The sequence below is a fragment of the Amphiprion ocellaris genome, chromosome 1 (genome assembly GCF_022539595.1).
Source record: "Amphiprion ocellaris isolate individual 3 ecotype Okinawa chromosome 1, ASM2253959v1, whole genome shotgun sequence".
In the NCBI taxonomy this organism is placed as follows: domain Eukaryota; kingdom Metazoa; phylum Chordata; class Actinopteri; family Pomacentridae; genus Amphiprion; species Amphiprion ocellaris.
The window spans coordinates 19,906,221-19,925,671 of record NC_072766.1 but is presented as its reverse complement, the minus strand read 5'-3'; the positions used below and the strand labels follow the sequence as shown (position 1 = coordinate 19,925,671).

The 19,451-nt window shown below is 40.5% G+C and overlaps 1 protein-coding gene across 3 annotated transcripts in view; it reads right to left on the bottom strand.

Annotated features, from left to right (window-relative positions):
- LOC111562838 (protein unc-13 homolog C) overlaps positions 1-19,451 on the bottom strand; it is a 118,137-nt gene that overhangs the window by 10,380 nt on the left and 88,306 nt on the right. For 2 of the 3 annotated variants that reach the window (XM_055009273.1, XM_035944146.2), the window contains exons 19-29: positions 17,208-17,334; positions 14,307-14,403; positions 12,582-12,725; positions 12,291-12,368; positions 10,407-10,484; positions 9,542-9,568; positions 6,262-6,350; positions 5,770-5,907; positions 4,729-4,852; positions 4,155-4,214; positions 1,845-1,925 (exon numbers count right to left, since the gene is read on the bottom strand). In XM_055009273.1, the coding sequence (XP_054865248.1) occupies positions 1,845-1,925; positions 4,155-4,214; positions 4,729-4,852; positions 5,770-5,907; positions 6,262-6,350; positions 9,542-9,568; positions 10,407-10,484; positions 12,291-12,368; positions 12,582-12,725; positions 14,307-14,403; positions 17,208-17,334 (1,043 nt within the window). The remainder of the gene's footprint in view (positions 1-1,844; positions 1,926-4,154; positions 4,215-4,728; positions 4,853-5,769; positions 5,908-6,261; positions 6,351-9,541; positions 9,569-10,406; positions 10,485-12,290; positions 12,369-12,581; positions 12,726-14,306; positions 14,404-17,207; positions 17,335-19,451) is intronic. The other variant, XM_055009280.1, reaches the window with a different exon arrangement.

Below are 19,451 nucleotides of genomic sequence, written 5' to 3'. Positions count from 1 at the left end.
GAACAAATATGCGATCCCCTACATTTTATAATTAAGTACTGATATGGGTGTTCTTGTGAAAAGCATGGCATGTATTCTGAAAATGACCCATGCCTTGAAACCATTATCCATCCATTATCTATACACCGCTTAATCCTCACTAGGGTCGCGGGGGGTGCTGGAGCCTATCCCAGCTGACTCGGGCGAAGGCAGGGGACACCCTAGACAGGTCGCCAGTCTGTCGCAGGGCTACATACAAAGACAAACAAGCACTCTCACATTCACACCTACGGGCAATTTAGAATAATCAATTAACCTCAGCATATTTTTGGACTGTGGGAGGAAGCCGGAGTACCCGGAGAAAACCCACGCATGCACAGGGAGAACATGCAAACTCCATGCAGAAAGATCCCAGGAAAGCCGGGACGCGAACCAGGGACCTTCTCGCTGCAAGGCGAAAGTGCTAACCACTACGCCACTGTGCAGCCCATGCCTTGAAACACACAATTTTATTTATTTATCCAAATTTGGGCTGCACAGTGGCTTGGTCGTTGCCACTTTCGTGTCCCGGCTTTCCCGGGATCTTTCTGCATGGAGTTTGCATGTTCTCCCTGTGCATGTATGGGTTTTCTCCGGGTACTCCGGCTTCCTCCCACAGTCCAAAAACATGCTGAGGTCAATTGATAATTCTAAATTGTCCACAGGTGTGAATGCAAGTGTGATTGTTTGTCTGTATATGTAGCCCCGAGACAGGCTGGCGACCTGTCTAGGGTGTCCCTTGCCTTCGCCCTAAGTCAGCTGGGATAGACTCCAGTTCCCCGGCAACCCTAATGAGGATTAAGAGGTGTATAGATAATGGATGGATGGAAATCCAAATCTGATGAGAAAGCCGAAACAGCTCTCTTCCACAAATGTCCACAGGTCAGAGTTCAAAGAAAGGCATAAATGAGGTATTGTTGGGAGTCTGGTAAATGGACTGCTCTGACACACATGGACTTGTCTCTGGCCCAGTGCATTTACTCATTATCCTACCCATTAGTCTTCACAGGTTCAGAGTTCACCCTTGATGGAATGTTTTCAGTGGGATAATCCGTAAATGTGCTCATGGGCCAAATATTCATACTGTGTGTGAGCTCGCTTTTCAAACCAAGCAAAGCTGGTTTAGTTTCAGCTCATTTCCTTACTTGTGGGAAAATGAAGGAATGTGCAGCCTTTCTGTATTTTTTTTCTGTATTAGATTTAACTCCTTAATACAGTACACAGACTAGGTTTTGGGTCATTTATAATCATAGAAGTCCATATAGAAAACATATTTGATGTAAATTTTAGCTTACATGACGATATGCTATGAGGATATCCTGCAGGTAAACCTCTGCACAGCATTTCTTCATCCAATTGCCCTATTCTCCTTAACCCAGCTGTATTAATTGACTGTTCTCATTGGAATACTGATGAAAGGAATTCCTGTGATGTTCTTGATCTGACCCTGCAGGTAGTTTCCCTGGTAACAGAAAAATCAATTAGTTTTCTCGGTACTTTGTGTTCCCCCAGTGGCACCTCACCATAACTCTCCTCTTGTCCCTGTAGAACCAAGGCTTGGTCCTGAAACTGTCTCATATCCATTCAAAACATAGTGGCATGGCAGTAAAGTGAAGTGCTGCAGCTCATGGTTTATTTTGCTGAGAGGTTTTGGGCATCTCTCAATATTCCTGCATACTAATTACATCCCTCAGATGGATGTAGTTGAGCACAGAATTCCAGGCTTTACACAAGCATTTAACTCATTTGTCTGTCTAGGGTTTGCTGTGTGCATCTGTTGTTTAGCCATTCTGTACAGCAAGCAGTGTACTAAATAAAAAACTAACCTTGATGGTGGGAAGCACAAGGTCCATGGCTGCACACTGGCGTGGTGTCAGACTTCTGGCCTCTTCTCGAATGACATGCTCCTGGAAGGATACCAGAGAAAGTGAAACAGTCTGCAGTAAGTAAAACAACATTACAAGTCACATTCAGACACTTAGTATTTTAAGATGTTTCTCCAGCGTAATGGCAGTGACCTTAAGTGAACCACAGCACTCAAGATACAGCGCGTTTCCCGTTTATAAAACAGAACCAGTTGCAGTCACTTTAACTGCAGAGTGTCTGATAAATTTGACCCTGCTGTCTCACACCAGCACTCTAAAAATCTATTTTAATCATGAAAAATGTTTTTGTCAATTCTATTTTGATGCTTTCCTGATCTGTGAATTGATTACAGTAAATAACTTCTGGCACTGTCTTATTTCCCAGGTGTTTCCTTAACAGGGCACAGACAAAATAGCATTAATGTTTCATGAAACGGGACTTTGAAGAAACTAAATTATTGAGACGAACACTGCTACAAATGTTGGTCCTAAACTGAAAAGTTTCCTGTGTCTGGCTCTTCGTGTGTCCAACAATACACAAGTCTGTGGATACTTGAATTAGCTTAATGCCAGATGCTAACATATATAATCAACATAACCACAAGGGAAGATGCATGCACACAGTGCAGCATTGGGGAAATGCAAATCCCACCCCTCGGATGAAGCACGCATAAACACACATGTGTAATCAGCAAATGGTATAGATTTAACCAACCAATAGTCTGTTTTAAACACAATTTAGAGATCTACTGTGAGTAATTAAATGCTTTAATCAACATCTGTGCTAAAGTGTTGTATGGTTTCCATGCCAACATTGCACTGACTTGCATTGTGTCTTTATCATGGTATGCTTTAAAGAAAACTATGGCATGACATGGTACACAGGAAGAGATTCTCATCCTATTTGAACATTTTGCTTGTTATTTGGCCAAAAAATATCTTTTGATTGGGATTTTTTCATAGCTGTTCATTTAATTATGATTGCTCCAGTAGAATGTTCCACTTGAATCTAATAGTATTACCTATATGTCCTCACTTGTACATTGATTAAAGAAAAGCAGTTAAGGAAAGCTGAAAATGCACTACAAGCCATCTCTTAGCATATTAGACAGATAAGCACTGCACAGAGATGAACACGGGATTTGCAGAGATCAAAGGACGTGGATGTTAAAGTGGTCCTGTGTACAGCATTATGTGCTACAAACAACCTGTCAGACCAACTGACTCTTCTGCTGTTCCATTAAATCCATGCCATTACGGGGGTCAAAGGTCACAGCACTATAATAACAATTTATTAAGTTTTTATTTTGCATGCTAGACTTTGTAGCAAATCACGGTCCACTATATTAACAGAACAGAAGAACATAAGATAGAAATTATGAAATTAAAATAGATTCATTGAGGATGGAACTGTAACAGAAAATAACACAATAAATGTGAACATAGACATACTGAACATGAGAAAAGTAGACAAGCTGGAGATTATCAGACATAATCACAATAACAAGGGGATGATAAAGCACTTTAATGCTGTGGGAGGGAGACAGAAACACACCCATCTGTGTACTGATGATCGGTACCCAGATGTTGCCTCAAAGGACATCTGACACACGAGTCCCACACAAAACGCAAATACGAACAAATCAGTGCACAAATGCATGCATATGTTCACTGTTAAAGACACATTAGTTTGCAGCCCCTGTGTGGTTTAGAAGTACAATACATCTCAGAGTTACTGTCACACTGGAGCTGTTTGTGAAAACACAGTGTAGCTACTGATCCATTCCAGTGCCTCCCTATGCAGAGCTCAAGGGATTAAACATCCTCCAGTTACATTAGCAATTAGACACCTGCCTAGTTTTGTTGCACCGAGCCGTAATATACAATGCCTGCATTATCTTACATGACTTTGTTTCCGAATGACATGATCTAGTTTTTATTTTTAGTAGCATGTCATTATGCTACGTGCAGTGACATGTAGGTATATATCTGGTAAGCGATGGAAGTGTGGATAGAGTGCAGTTGCATGCTAGGTTTCTTTCTGTCTGTGCACAACTATTGTATCTACAATGGCTCTGATATGCTGATCAAAATATGCTAGATAGTCCATGTCTAGCATATTTATACATTTGGTATACATGTATACAAAATGCACCACTGTCTTATCCTTAAGCTTTGAGAAGCCCCCTTGGAGACAGACATTATAGGGCTCAGACAGGATGGAGAATAGAGAGATATGCAAAGTCTGCCTTAGGCCCAGTCAAACACTACCTTCAGTTTGGACAGCTGTCCCAAGTCCTTAGCAGCACTGAAGATCATCTGAGCACCTTGCTGTTGGAGAAACAGATATGTTTCCATCATCACATGTACAGAAGGTAAACAAAGTCAGAAACACTCAATAAGCGATGATGGGGGTAAAAAAGCTGGATTATATGAACAAACTCAGCAGCATAAGATGAAGGGAGAAAATCTCAAACATGGACTCTCTGCTAAAACAGGAAACAGATGAAAATGTTAGAAAAACCGCTCAACATTATGGCATTAAAACTTGTCTGGCACCACTGACAACAACATAAGCAATATTTCTAAAATAAAATATGTCAACCAAGGTCTTATAGAAGGATTAACAATATGAGAAATTTACTCTACGTATGTGGAGAGTTGGAGATGCCACATTGTTTCATTTCCTGTACAGTAATTTGTGTGTTATGAGGGAGCAGGAGAGCTGAACAGATGGAGGAAATGAGAAGCAGACAGGTGGACAAGAAGAGGGAGGTGGAGGCCAAGCCGAGAGATGAGCAGAGGAAGAGAAACGGAGAAGAGACAGATAATTGATGAAACTCACACTCTGGTCACTCAGTGGAGGGAGAACAATTGTTCTCTCGATGGTGTTCAGCACAATTTTCCACAGCTCTTTGAGGACTCGTTTCAGCACTGTCTTCTCGCAAATCTTGGCAAATAACATCAAACTGTAAAGCGGCAAAGAAGGCATTTGTCAGGTCAACACTGGAAGCATGAGTCTCAGACTGAGCTAACATGGCTAAAGGCTCCAAGTGATGACGTCTTCATAAATAATACGATTAAATAAAGAAAAACACCTGTGACCTATAGAATAAATGCAGCAGCTTTAGGCTTTAATCTAACCTTATTGTGCAAGCAGGGTCTAAGAGACAGGAGGAAGGATTTGGTATTTCCATATCATTAAGAGGATTCCCTGTAATACCCCATTGGCCTCAATGTTGCTTTGACAAACGGTTGAGAACGATTCCTCGAGCTCAGCTGAACCATATCAGTTCTTTCAAGGATGCCATTCGAGAATGCCACGGAAATAAATACAGGTTGAAATAAAAGACATTACCAGATAATGTGTTTCCCTCTGTCTGTGTCAGTGAATATTATAGTGGCATTTGAAGGGCCTCAAATTTACTAAAGTAGAACTAAAGTTGGAAATACCTCAACTGTCATCACGTCTGAGGATGAAACATGATTAATGAAGTGACTGACAGTAAGGAGGATTCTTTGGTTTTTGTGACTAAGGCAGTGTTCAGAAACAACAGCGATGTGTTAAAAAAAAAGCAGCCATAAATTATTCTGCCAAGAAAGTTGAATCTGGCTCAATTTTTGCTGCAGCAAAATGCACTGTCATCTGGCAAGGTGCTGCAATGGCCACATCAAAAAAAATGTACAACTAATTCTTAGTATCTGCGATTGGTGCTTTAAAGCAACTGTGATCTAGATCCTTAATTATCACTGTCTGGATCTATGGCTACCTGTAGTTCTTGGAAGAATTATTTTCAAATACTTAGCTAGAGAGGGTGGCGCCTGTTGAGGTCAAAAGGACAAAACTGGCCTTCATGTCACTAGTTTGTATTCAGCAGATACCCACTTTTTATCCAGAAGGTCCATAAGAGGCCGGAGAACAGTCTCTGCATCCATGGCAGCGTTGCTTCCTTTGGCTGAACCCTTCATCTGAACCAGCTCCTGGTTCATCTGCTTCACACAGTCCTCGATCACAGGTTTGAAACTGGGTGATGGACAGCAGCAAGCTTTTAAATCCATTTCACATGCAAGGCCACAGCAGTGAAAGTTAGTCACTCTGAATAGGTGCTAGCTCTCTCCTGCTGTTATTATTGATAAGGAGTTAAGAACAGGGGTGTCTTTTGTTCAAGCTGAAATGTTTAGCAACTTGCTGTGCTCATGAAGCATGATGCACAGCACGAGCTTGAGCCAATTATACCTTGAGTACATGCCTGTCAATAACTAAGCAGCCTTGTAATACAATTTCTTTGACGAAACACGACATGAATGAAGACATTAACCCACTGAAATGATCTCTACAGAAACACACACACAAATTTTGAGTCACACCAATGCTCACCTTGAGCCAAACACTCCGCTGAGCTCATCCAGCACTGTGTTGAGTTTATTCTGCAGCTCCTTTAGCAGATCACTGGCCTCTGCATCCAGCTGTCAGTGGGAAACAGACAGTTAGTACATCACTACACTCCATACAGTAGCTCACACTCACTACAACTCTGTATCTCTGGAGGATGCCTCAACTGGGGTGGGGGTTTTGGGGGTAGGGGGCAACTGGCACAGAGGAGAGGTAACCTGCCTTGCAGGTGGCCTCCTAGTCATTCTGCCTGCCATCTGTGCCGAGCAACGCTCTGAATACCAATGGACAGCTCACCTCTGAGCGCTGCAATGAGGACTAGCCGAGTCATGAGACATGGTGTCAGCAAAGAGGCAGCCAGCTAGTGGTCTTTCAAAAGGGAGCATTTTTGTGCACTATTACATACATTACAGAAAAGAGAGAAGGCTGTCAGGGAGTAAAGTTTTCTCACATCTATACATAAAGCCCCGTATGTGTAGATGTTCTCATCTGTTCTGACTTCTTGTTTTCAAGAAGAACACTGTAGTGTGTTTGTGTCAGTACTATATGTATTCAAGTGTGCAACTTTCAGTGACTGCAAGCCTATGAAATCACTGTGCTATGTACCTAAATATTTATATATTGATGGGGCAGACATGAACTTACAGTCATCAATTTTAATACCAGCTCATACATAAACATTTCTAAAATGTATTCACAGCACTTATATGCCCATGCATGGCATGTGTTGGGTTTCTGCAGTGCCATATGTATGCATGTGCATGTGATGGATGTCCAGCTGTGTACTTGTTTGTGTTCATTTGGTGTATTCTAAGAAAATGCATGGGTGAATATCGGATATTTCCACTGGACTTCATGTGTGAGTGCGTTTGTGTGTCAGTAAATGCATGTATGAGTGCATCTGTTTGTCTCAGCGCTTATGAGTTACGCTCGCCACGTACAAATGTCCAAATATTGATGTTTTAGATGGGGGCGGTGAACACATGTTGTTGAGGCTCAGTGCTGAGATGGATGTGTGAGGCGAGGCACCGCACCGCATGCATGACAGATCATCACATTTGGCCCGATAAGCTTAGCCATGGAGCCGCTCATCTCACACATTCTAATGGTGGATGGCTCAGCTGGGAAGCGGATGTGTAAACTATACTTTTTATACACACCGTTATTCTGCAGACATGCCCCTATCTGCAGCATGAACAAGACAGATTTATACTTCTGTGTATGCGTGTTCACATGCATACACATTCATACTGCTGTCACCTCAATGGAGGTGATCACAGCATGCGAGATTTTTCTGTCACACAGAAAATTGCACTTAGAGGTTTGAGTTGTTATTTTACAGCTTGAGTAACAGATAACATCTTTTCAAGTCATAGCAAAATATACTGTTGGCCTTGGTCTTTTATCAGTCCACCCTGGCCTGGGGAAAGTTTTAGATTGGTCTCTAATCTGTAGCTTGGCAGTTTTAGAAATTGAGATTCTCCTTTTATTTTTATTTTACTTTCTTTCTCTTTTTAAATGGGGATACTGGCAAAGGAAATTCACCCCACTGTTAGATAAATCACAGCACCTGTCACTGCCTGACATGAGAAAATTCTATTCTGACCTCATGTGATTCCTGATGCTTCAGTGAAAAGTCTAACTACAGTCCTGATGAAAAAGACCTTGATTTAAAGGTAGATGTAGGAATTTCTGTGAAGGAAGTTTTGTGGTTTAAAAATATCAAAGAATAATCTTTGAGGAGTCAGGTCAAAGACAAGGTCTTTGCTTTGCCTGGAAATGAGGCATACTGTTGAGAATCCTATGATGGATGTTTTTATATAAACACGTATGGATGCAAACGAATAGAACTTGAGCAGAAACTAAACCTGAGCCTTGCTTAAGCTGTCATTGTATGTACCACTGTCACTACAATAGTTCTTACACATAGTCCACTCTGGAACTGAAGGCACTTCTTATTCTGTTAATTAAACTTTATACGAAGGAAACATCATGTTTGGAATTCACGGAGCACCTGGCTCCTCCATGGTAGCTGGTTTCACTCGACACTGACTGGCATCCAGAGTCCTCCAGAGTGTACAAACTCTCCCCTGGCTGACAGCCTATCAGCTGCAGCCCAGCTTTGCTTCCCTTTGCCTGTTTCAACACTGCAATATCTACTCACTGGCAGGTTGTTATTCTGCAATACAGTTTGTCCAAAATGACTAACAGTGCCAAATAAATAAAGGTTTATTAAACTGCCTTCTCTAAAGTGAGGAAAGCATATTTGCAAACAGGGTGACATCCAAAATAAAGTCTGATACCGATCTGGAGAGATCAGTCCATGATGATTCCATAAATGGCCAGTGTAAGAGATTATTGCTAATCTCTGTTATTGGTAGCACTGTGATAACAGCTCTTGGTAATTACATTGGCTCTGTGGGAGTTAATTGCTGATAGGGAACTATTCGGTAATGAATGGCCTCCTATGCAGGCAGAAAACTAATGGAAACTTTCACCTGAAATACACTTTGGCTTTGCAATTAGCATTCCAGAGAAATTATTAGGGACATTCTTTAAGATATACCCGACTGTCCATTAACGGGAAATTCACAGCCCGACTTTTTGAAGGGAAGGTAAAGACTTTGAGTGTCATTATTCTTCGGACAATAACGGCCTGGGAGTGATCCAGGTCTAGATCTGCAAACAGTTAGGCGGCAGCAGCACCTCAGCTGAGGGCAAGGCTGGGGAGATTTGTAGGTGTTTGAGAAGCTCATTAAACACGGACTGAAAAATCCTATCTGAAGCATTTTGTGGCTGCAGCTTGGGAAATGGAAAGAGAAGATCAAAACCACAGCGACTTGGTGAGCCTCTGACTCTGCTCTGTATGTCAGCGTAAAAGAGGAAGGGAGGGGGCCAGTGACCTAAAATAAACATCACACTTCTAAATTAGCCACGGATCGAGAAGTAGTGGACAGATAAAAAGAAAGCACGCTAAAAATAAAGATGGGATCGGGTGGTTGGTTTGAGCCACTATCCCCAAAGCACCGGGGATGGTGAGCTTGAGCAGCCTGTCCAGAGGGGTGATGGGTAATTCAGTTTCCGTATGCTCTGTGGCACATGCTGCTGGAGGGGTTGGGGGGGGGGGGTGTGGGGAGGTGGGGTGAGAAGCGTAGGAGCGTGAGGGGTGGCAGGGGGAGGCACGAAGGGGGAGGAGGGGGCGTGCTTTTGTCGTATCATTCGGTAAATGGTGAGAAGGGGCGTTGACGAGTCCTATTGCACACACCTTACAGAAGGACACAACCCCCTCCTCCTGGAGACAGAGAGAGAGAGCACAAAAAAAGGAAAATGGGGGGGAAACAGAAGACACAACGATAGGAGACAAAATGCAAGGCAAGACAGGCATTAGAAACTAGAGTAGAAACATGCATGTAAGTCACAGGAAGCCGTGGCGGCTGCTTCTCAGGTTACACTGACAGAGCGACACGTTGACAGAGAAAATATTCACCTGTGCTTGAAATGCAACACACAGATTTTAGGGGTTTTAATTCATTTACAAAATAAAAAGTCAACACGTTATACACAGAGGGGGGATTACAGTTGGGGAAATAGTGATGGGATACACAGGAAGTTACTGAGGAACAGTAGCAGAGGTAGTAATCGGAGGGGTGATATCAGCAAACTGAGCTATATGTCAGATTAGACTACCGGATGGTTAAGTGCAGAACTGTGGGGAAGATTACAGCACATCGCTGTTGGGGTCAACTCACCTTCACTTCACACAAATGTCAACTGAAGTCATCATTTACATAATGGTGACACAGCATTAATTTTATAGCAGTGGAGCGCTGCTGTGAGGAGGGAGGTTTAAGATTCCATATTAACTGGCACCAACTCTGCTGAAGTGTCCTTTAGCAAGACACTGAATCCCAAAAGCCCAGAGGATGGTGCTCTTCAGCTAACCTTGTGATTTGTCCCTCCAGTGGAAGGGAACAGATCAATACCATTGTCTAAATGTCTATATCATTTTGACAAAAAAAAAAAAAAATCCAGATTCTATTAAATTTAAGGTTAAAAATCTCAATTGAATTGAAAGTGAGTTGCCTCCAACCTTGATGCAGACATTGCAGAAACACGCTGTGAGTACAGACCTGTTTGCCACCCATTGATTCAAACATCTTCTCCAGTTGGACACGAAGCTGCTGAATGTTGTTGAGAAGGATGCAGGGCTGTAAAAGGAGCAGAATGAGTATGACTAGGTTGCTTTATATAGCATGCTGCATTATCCAACATGCTGAAAATATAAAATATATTTTTATTGTTTCTTGACATCCTGCAATACACAGAGGACAATAAATTCCCTGTTTTACAGCCATCGTTACAGTATTGTTATGGTTTGTGAGTTGGAAACTACCCCTATTGAAAACATAATGCGAAATGTCAGAAATATCACAGGGGCAACAACTGTAAAATCCATCAGTTTTGATTTCCTGACACATCATCTATACCAAGATGCAAGTTTTCTGCGCGACATCCACAGTTGCAACACGTAACACAACAAGGAAAGAAATATCTGCACTGAATGTGTCAGGCGTTATCGATTCTCAGCTCCGGAACAAGTTTAACGGATGACAGACATTAATTACACTGCTTTTTATGGAGACTGAGAGTCATTCTTCAGAGTTTTCAGACAGTCGCATATTACGTACATTATCTGTCCCCACTAAAAAAAAAAAAAAAGCCATCTGTGTAGAAAATGCACCAAAATTATGATAGTGGTAATGGACAGTAGGAAAATTATAATTCAGCACCCCACAGGAGAAGGATGATTGGTGTCTTTCAGTCCCCAAAGCAGCCAATAGTGTCTCAGCGGGAACACATAATGGCTTGCTCTTTACTAGACTTATGAGCATATTTGTGTAGAAGTGATTAAATATTCTCAATCTGAATACCACTGGAGATTTCCCACAGTTACATATTTCTAGCTTAAAAGAGGGTGAAACACGTGCAATGGATCTACAGTATCGTTTTAATGCTAGAGGCTGCTTTGATATCAGGCTGGATGGTAGAAGGCAAAGAGAAAAAAAAAGACTATTTCCCTGTTTGAATAGAAGGAGGCTAAGCCAGCAAAATTGTCGGCTAATATTATTAATATTACGACATGATTCCTTTCAGTTCTATTAATCTCTGTAGTGTGTCTTCAAAGTGGGTCTCCTGGGTGATTCCTAATCTGGGGGATGGGATGTCCCAAAGGATCTCAGGATAAATCTGAGGAGTCACAAAATGATTTAAGGACTTTTTTTTGCTTCCACAAAATGAATTTATTATTCAGATTTTTTAAATACTGGAGAGTGCAAAGTTGGGATCCACCAAAGACAGACATAAACTAGATGCTTAGTAACGACAGATATGATGTACATCATTCATGTCCTGCTGTCTAACACATTAGAGACTATAGCTGGTCTAATCTGATGTAATTGTGCCCCTGTATAACTCTGTCTGCCTCTCAGTTCCTTTTTTACATCAGTTGTCTCCTCAGTGTTGCCCGGAGAAGGGACATTTCATATTTTCTCTGGGACAGCTGTAATGAGCCTGTCAACACTGTAAAGAAACATCTGCCTCCTCCGCTAGTTCGCCGTGTGTTATCTCTTGCTTCAACTTCAAAGACCCGTGTGGATAATTAGGCCACTCACAAAGCTGGGCATTCATCTGTCACATTAAACAATGGACAGAGAGCCCAGAAAATACCAATGACTTTTCCACATCAGCCATGGGCTGTGAAATGAATAATTGCATCTCTGTTAATAGAGACACTTTGTTAAGTGCATTACAGGAGACAGGGCAGGGCTCTGCATACAACAGGCTGAGCTTTTATTTGAAACATTTTTTCACACAGTCTCCATGCCAACTGCTGCTGGAGACAGTAATCATACAAACACAGTCATCTGACTTGCCATATTTGCACCAAAAAAATAGATAGAAAAAAATCTGTTACCTTCGCTTCTAACATTTGCAGACTTTGAGTGGGCACTTACCACATTCTCCTTACTCAGATGCAAAGGAAAGTCCTTGGACATGATTGCAGCATATTGCAGAAGAACTTTGTTGATAGTCTGCAGGATTGAGAGAGGCAGCGTTATAATTATAGTTAGTTTGCAGTTCTATCATTGAATCTCGCTCAAAAGTCACAAGCTAATAAGCTAATACCACACAACAAATATACAGAAGAATCTGCTTGGATCAATGGCAAACTCTTTAATTGCCAGTTATTACTCCCAGCATTGGTGCTCGGGGTTCACTAGGAGGCCTTTTCCAAAGAGCCTGACCTTTGCAAAGCGGCACATGAAGTGAGCCAGAGCCTGTGGGTTTGGGCACTCCAGCTTCTTGATAATCTCAAAGCTCTGGTTTAGTTGAGTGAACACATCCACCACTGAACAGGAAAAGAGGGCGTGCTCCGAGGTTTGCTGGAACTGTTGTAGGGAAGAGAGGATGAGAGATGGACATGAGTTTAAACAGAGAAAGATGGAAGACAGAAGGGGGGACGGACAAGAGGGAGACAGATGTAGAGTCAGGGCTTAAGACCTTTAAGCGTGTCATAATAGCGTAACTTTGTTTAGGATGGTGAAGAGGACGTTCGATTAATGTACCAACAACTCTGTAATAACATCACTCACACAGCACGATTCAAGATGACACGACTGCTGATGACACTCCTGCAGCAGGTTTATGTGAATACTGAAGAGCAGCTGAGGTGGATTCATACCACACAACTCTTGATTTAGCACTTAAACATGTGTGAATGCCTGCATTCATTCACAGTAGGCATAAATTATAAAAATAAACTTTATTTGTATGGCACTTGTATGGAACCAGAGTTAAAAAGTAGTTTAAAACAGATGCAAAAGAGGATTTTACTATTAAATGTCACATTTCGTCACATCATATGCGTTAAATCAAAGATGATTCAAAGTTCCAACATTTAACCGTGTCTAGTGAAGACAGTCAATGAATGAATGCGTCAATATTCGCAAAAAATTACGCTTGACTGCTTGAAAACTGTGTGGAATATGTTGTTTGAACACTGAGCAGGAGGCCAAAAGCTTTTTGCTTTGTTGACAATAAAATTAATGTATCCAGACAGATATGGACAGAGTGTATCACCTTTAAGAGTACTCAAGTGATTTAATACTGTGCATCCCTAGTTTTAATTTCTCCTATGGACTAAGCTCCAAAATAACTAGATTCTACAGTTTCCATAATCTTCCATTTAGACATCGCAGACTAGCAATCACATGCAAATTTTCATCTTTCTCATCCAAATTTTGCAACGGATACTTTTTTAAAAAAACATTTTTATGTTTTGAGCCATGAATGGATGACACAAGAATACATTTCCAACTTTAAAAAGCTTCAGAAGCCTGAACTGCTGTTTTCAAAGGCTGTGTGTTAAAGTCTTTGACGTAAGATCTGTGAATTGGCCCTTTACACAGACAACGCTATAATTCTAGTAGAACACTTGTTCTGCTGACATTACAAATGGCATTTTGGGTAGATTTTTTGAAAATGTATTGGATAATCAGTTACCTTGATGGTGTAATGCCACGCGATTTATATAGAAGCAATCATAAGTGCCGATGTGATTAAAAGCATGAGATCAAAAATACCTCTAATTTTGATAAACATGAACAGATGAGCAAACAAGCACGTGTGAAGGTTCATCAGTATATTACATTTGGTTTGTGAGGCTTTGCACATTTCCTCTCATTACTGCCTAATATCCTCCTGTGCTTTTTTTTCTGCCCAGAAAATCATGTTTTGTTTCCTGATTATATAAATTTTTAATTGAAATTTCATTTATATTCCTGTCTTGTCTCAAGGCGAGAGGTGTTTCCGACTGCGTGAAATTTCTTTAATCCCCTCCAATCCTCCTCCTCTAGAGGTAAATTCAATCTGAGCAAGTCGTCCTTGTGAATAAAAAAGCTCTCCTAAGTGGCGCGGGTGGGTAAATATAAAAACTTGCATCCTGAGAAACAATGCAATTCTGTACTCACTCCATCTTTCTTGTCCCTTTCCAGTGCTCCATTGAGAAAATCCATGGCAACGTCCTCGTTCTCATCAAGCCACTGAATGACAAATGGCTCGAACCACCTAAAAAAAGACAAGCCTTCTATGATTGAAGGGTCAAATGGTTGGATGGTTGTGTTTTTTAGCATGTGGTTGTTGTCAGTTGTCTGGAGCACAAGATCACTCACAGTTTACAACAATTCAGATGCAGAGGTTTTCTATTTAAAGAATGTAGGTGAATCACACACTCAAATCTTAGCAGATTCTTGTGCGGTTTTGAGCGAGGCTGCGGTTCTGTGTAGATGCCGATATCAGGTTCCAGTTTGTGGACGGATTAGACTGCGAGGCTCAGACAGAGGACAGCAGAGGACAGGACAGGCTGGGACAGATGAGCCGGGTAAAGACGTACATTTGTCAGAGGAATAATAATGTTGTTTTGTCGCTTTCACTTTGCCATTTCCTTGTTTCATATATTGCCTGGGTTTGTCCTCAGAGCAATGGATGTCCCCCCAAACTGCTTTGTACTCTGGCTGAGGGCATCTGCCTCACGAGGGAGAGCCAATAAATAAGGTGGGCGTGGCGACGGAGAAAGAGGGGAGAGACAAGCAGACGACAGGAAAAGGCTGCGTGTGTGAGACTGCATGCATGATGTGTATGCCTCTGGAAGAATCAGTCCTGCTGGAGATGGTGTTTGACTGACAGTGTTGGAGACGGGGAGGGTGAGTCATTACTCTGATAGACTGGCTGGATGGGAGAGGGCACGGTGTTCCCTACTTGCATTACACGTGTTTATATCGCAGCTATCCCGGCTTTGCTGCACATAATTATGCGATTACGTGAAAAAAGAAGTACACATTTTATGTTTTAAACTAGTCTTGTCGTTCTAAACGGTCTATGATCTGCTTGCTTCAAGGCTTGGTGTAATGCATGAGACAGCACAGACATTGTAGTAATCACATTCACTCTGCTAGCCATTACAGAAGATTTTTCTGGAATTGCTGCTGGGGTATGGTTTAAAACTGAGACTATAAAGAAAAACAGCTTTGGTGTAGCAAAAGCATTTCCTCAGGATACAAAACACTTTTCTTGAGTTCAGCAGATCAGTTTTTGGACAATTTTAGTCATTTTAAATACATACATCTATAAAATTTACTTGTTTTGTACATTTGTTTTGCTGATAATTCTGACAGCTTCTTATCTAATACAGGTGTACAATAACTTGAGGGTGTAATAACCACTGAATTAAGTAGTGTGAGCAAAGAAAAATATTTGCACTTGTCTTAATTTGATCCAAACACAATAAAATTTCATCTTGAAACAACTAAACAATATGAAAGTTGATGATTCCTCCATTGTTTTCTCTGAACTATGACCCTTATTATCCCTTTACGGTACTTTCCTGCAGTTTGTTCATTTTTACTCACTGAGTGCTCAGTTTTCACTGCAATATAAAGTCCTGCACCTTTATAGAAAAATCACAATAATGGCTAGAAATAAAGAAACACTGAAAATATGTTTTGTGCATATAAAATTTAATTAATCATCATAAATGTAACTTGAATTTCTTTGAATATTGACATGTACAACATTCTTCCATAATGCTCGAAAAAAATATGATGATTCATACTAGATATTTTACTACTTACAGGTTTGATTAGTTTCCATACTCTGCTTTACATAAACTTCAGTTCAGATAAAAAGTCCTTGAAATCTTTGTGACATGACTGTTAGTCAGAGCTGAGTCACTAATGGCTTCACAGTTGGGCAAAATGAGGAATTTTATTCAGTTTATTTATTTATTTATTTATTTATTTATTTATTTATTTTTTTACAGATTTTGGAGAGTGCAAATTTTTGACAAATTTTAAAATGAGACGTTATTTTGATGAATTATCACAATTTCAAACTTTGGTCATTTTTCTTGGCTAAACAAAAAGTCACACATGATTAGTGGGAGGATTTCCTGAAAGATGAAAACCCACAGATTCTTTTTGCTTTTTAAAGTTTCTTGCTCTGATAAATGCTGCCAATTTAAAAAAAAAAAAAATGAACATGCCTTTCAAACCCTCTTGGTGTTCAGAGGGTTAAACAACCACCAGATCGTCACTTAAGCAAGCACATTTTCAGAAACTTGAAGATGTTACCTTTCAAATTAAGTCTCATTCATGTTTTTTGACCTTACCGTTCTTCTGTTATTCAGTTTAGTGCAATTCAATGTTGTTTATACAACACAACTTAACATAAGTCACCTCAGCACTTCACACAGTGAGGTCAGGACCTCAAAATATTCTATTATAGAGAGAAACTCTATGATTTTCTTTCAACAGGTACATGGAGACAGCGAAAAGTTATAAACTCTTTCATTTAGGTTTACCAAATAGGCGAGAATTCCATGAAAGTGGAGAAGGTTAAGAAGTTAACTTGGTTGCTAGCAGCAGTCTGCTAATGTCTTGTCACGCTTTAGAATCCCTCCTCCACTTTTCAATTTACCCACAGTTGTTTGTCCTCTGATTTATAGACACTCACTTGCTACTTTAGGTAAACTTAATGGAGCTGTCTTGCAGTCAATCTGTGTTGATGCTAAGAGGTGTTTCTATTATTCAGCCTGTCCTCGTTATTTAAATGAGAAGAATAACACTATCACAAACTGCAGCGTCCAAAATGATCATACGGTTAAATGAACACCTCACTACAACAGTTCTGACAAAAACAGAACATTAGGTACAATAAGCTACCTGCTAAACCCTCAGCTGAATGTCTCTTTCTTCATCTTTGCACAATTTCTCATTACCAATTCATCTGCATACTTTTGTTCAGTACAGTACACTAAGTGTATATGTGTCTTTGTGTGTCTCTGGACATGTGTATGGAAATGAAAGGACACTTACAGGGAATATTCAGGCGGAACCCCCTTGAAGGCCGGCAGGTCACGGACGTACTCATTATGGAACCACTTGACTTTGAAGTGAAGATTCATGTATTCAGTGCTTTTGCATAGGCGCTGCTTGTCATGCTCTGTAATGCAGATTAAAGATGAGAGGCACACATGTCAGTATGTACACTGCTCGCAGAAGGCAAAGTTACACAGAGGAAATTAAGTTGTAATATGCTAAAATCTCACTCATAGAAACACCTGTGGACTGACCAGACAGGAGGCTAAATTATAAGGCAGCAAAGCAACATCAAACCTGCTTCATGAAAGAGTAAATGTGTTGTACGCGCTCTGTTTCTTCAATTATCAACAGATTCTCACAAAAATTACAGGAACAAGAACATTCAGTTGCAACCGATACTTGTATAAATAAGCAAAATTGCTCATAAACATAAAAGAGACCTGATCAGCAGCGGTCCCTTTCAATCCGACATCTCAACAAGCTCAGTTATGTACAGCCTTGAGCTATCAAAGAATGAGAAAATAAAACTGAGCCTCTGAATGGGTCCAGCTCTCACCAAAGAAAAAAAAATAAAGCCCTTGAATGGCTGCAGACAAACTAAAGCTAAAATGGATTAGACTTTCATGTCAGCTGACAAGTCTGCTGAGTCATTTAGTACAACACACTGTAGAAATTTCAGAACAATTAATCATTTCCATGGGATCCCCAGAGAAGAGATGGATGGTGATGGTGCAGCAGAGAGGGTGAGGAAAGAAGAGATGAGAGAAAATAAAGGAATTCAGTAAAGAAGAAACAGTGGGAGGGATATCAGATAGAAGAGAAAATACCATGCAGGAATCCAGTGTTGGGTTGCAGATGAGAAGATGGCACTTAGAAGAAGAAAAATTCTGAAAAAAGTTGGGTGTGTAGTAGAAGGAAACATCACAGAGGATCAATGGAGAATTTGTGGTATCGTGAAAGCATTTCATCACAGATAAGGCGGGATATAGATCAAAGACCACCCAGGCAGTTAACACTGTGTACAACAGAGACCAGCCCCTCACACATGGGAAGAACTAAATGGAAAGCTACATTTCTTCAAAAATTGTCAAATTAACTAGCAAACAGCTACTAAAACACTACATTGATTGGGTCACTTATTACGTGACCCTGAAATATGGCAGTGATTCTGCTTTATATTTATTGCTGAGGTCATGGTGGGTGGCAGTGGTCTACTGGACTGCACTATATTTAGGTGCCTGTGATATTTCGTCCACCCCATTAACATAAATGAGTTGGGTAAAATATTTGGGACACTTTTTAATGTATTGCAACCTAGAAAATATTGTAGGGTTAGGGTCTTCCATATAGTACTATGTCCAATAACATTAAGTGTGTTGCCTTTACTAGCGGGCTTTGCCTTATGTAAGACAATGATATTATCTTGCTGTTAACAATCCTGTGCTCTCTAGCACCAAGTTTGACATTTAAGGCTTTAAGTAAACACAGAGTTTACTGAATCATGACCACTATCTCCTCCTAAACTTAACCAAAAGCTTTAAGTGCATAAACTTAATAAAAACTGAACTGCAAAGGTTGCAGTTATGAAAATACTGAGTTCTTATAACACATTCAGCATTGTCAGTCCATATTTGTTAACATTACAGTGCTGGTTGTACACAGATGCATCTCCAAATGATCTACAAAATCGCCTAGCAAAGGCTGTATGTCTTTTGCACAACAAAACTCCCAAATTCAGTCCTTACCTTCCCTTTTTCAGTCTATAAGTTTTGCTCTCTATCTCCTAGCTGCTCCCTGTGTCTGGTCTTGTTTCAGTGTTTTGCTTCCAACCTTTTCTTTCTCTTTTTTGTGTGCTTTTTATTCAATATGCAAATAGCCATACAATTCTTTTCTCTATGGCAGAATGCAGACATCATTTTTTTTTTTGGTTTAGCAGGCACTGCTGGTTTTCACAAATGAAATGTGGGGAGTGGGGAAGCAACACTTGTTTATAAATGGATATTTGATACACATTTGGAATTCTGTGATGCAAAGTGTAACCCGCAATCCATCTCAACTCACAGAGGACAGAATTAGTCTGTATCTGGGCCCTATATACTAGGTCTATATAGGACAGGAGAGCAGGAAATCTAAAGGAGTGTGATAGATTTTTTTTACAGCAGCTTCTAACTGTATTGCAAGGATAAAGACACACATATTCAAATGCAGAAACAAGATACAACCATCCATACGACATCA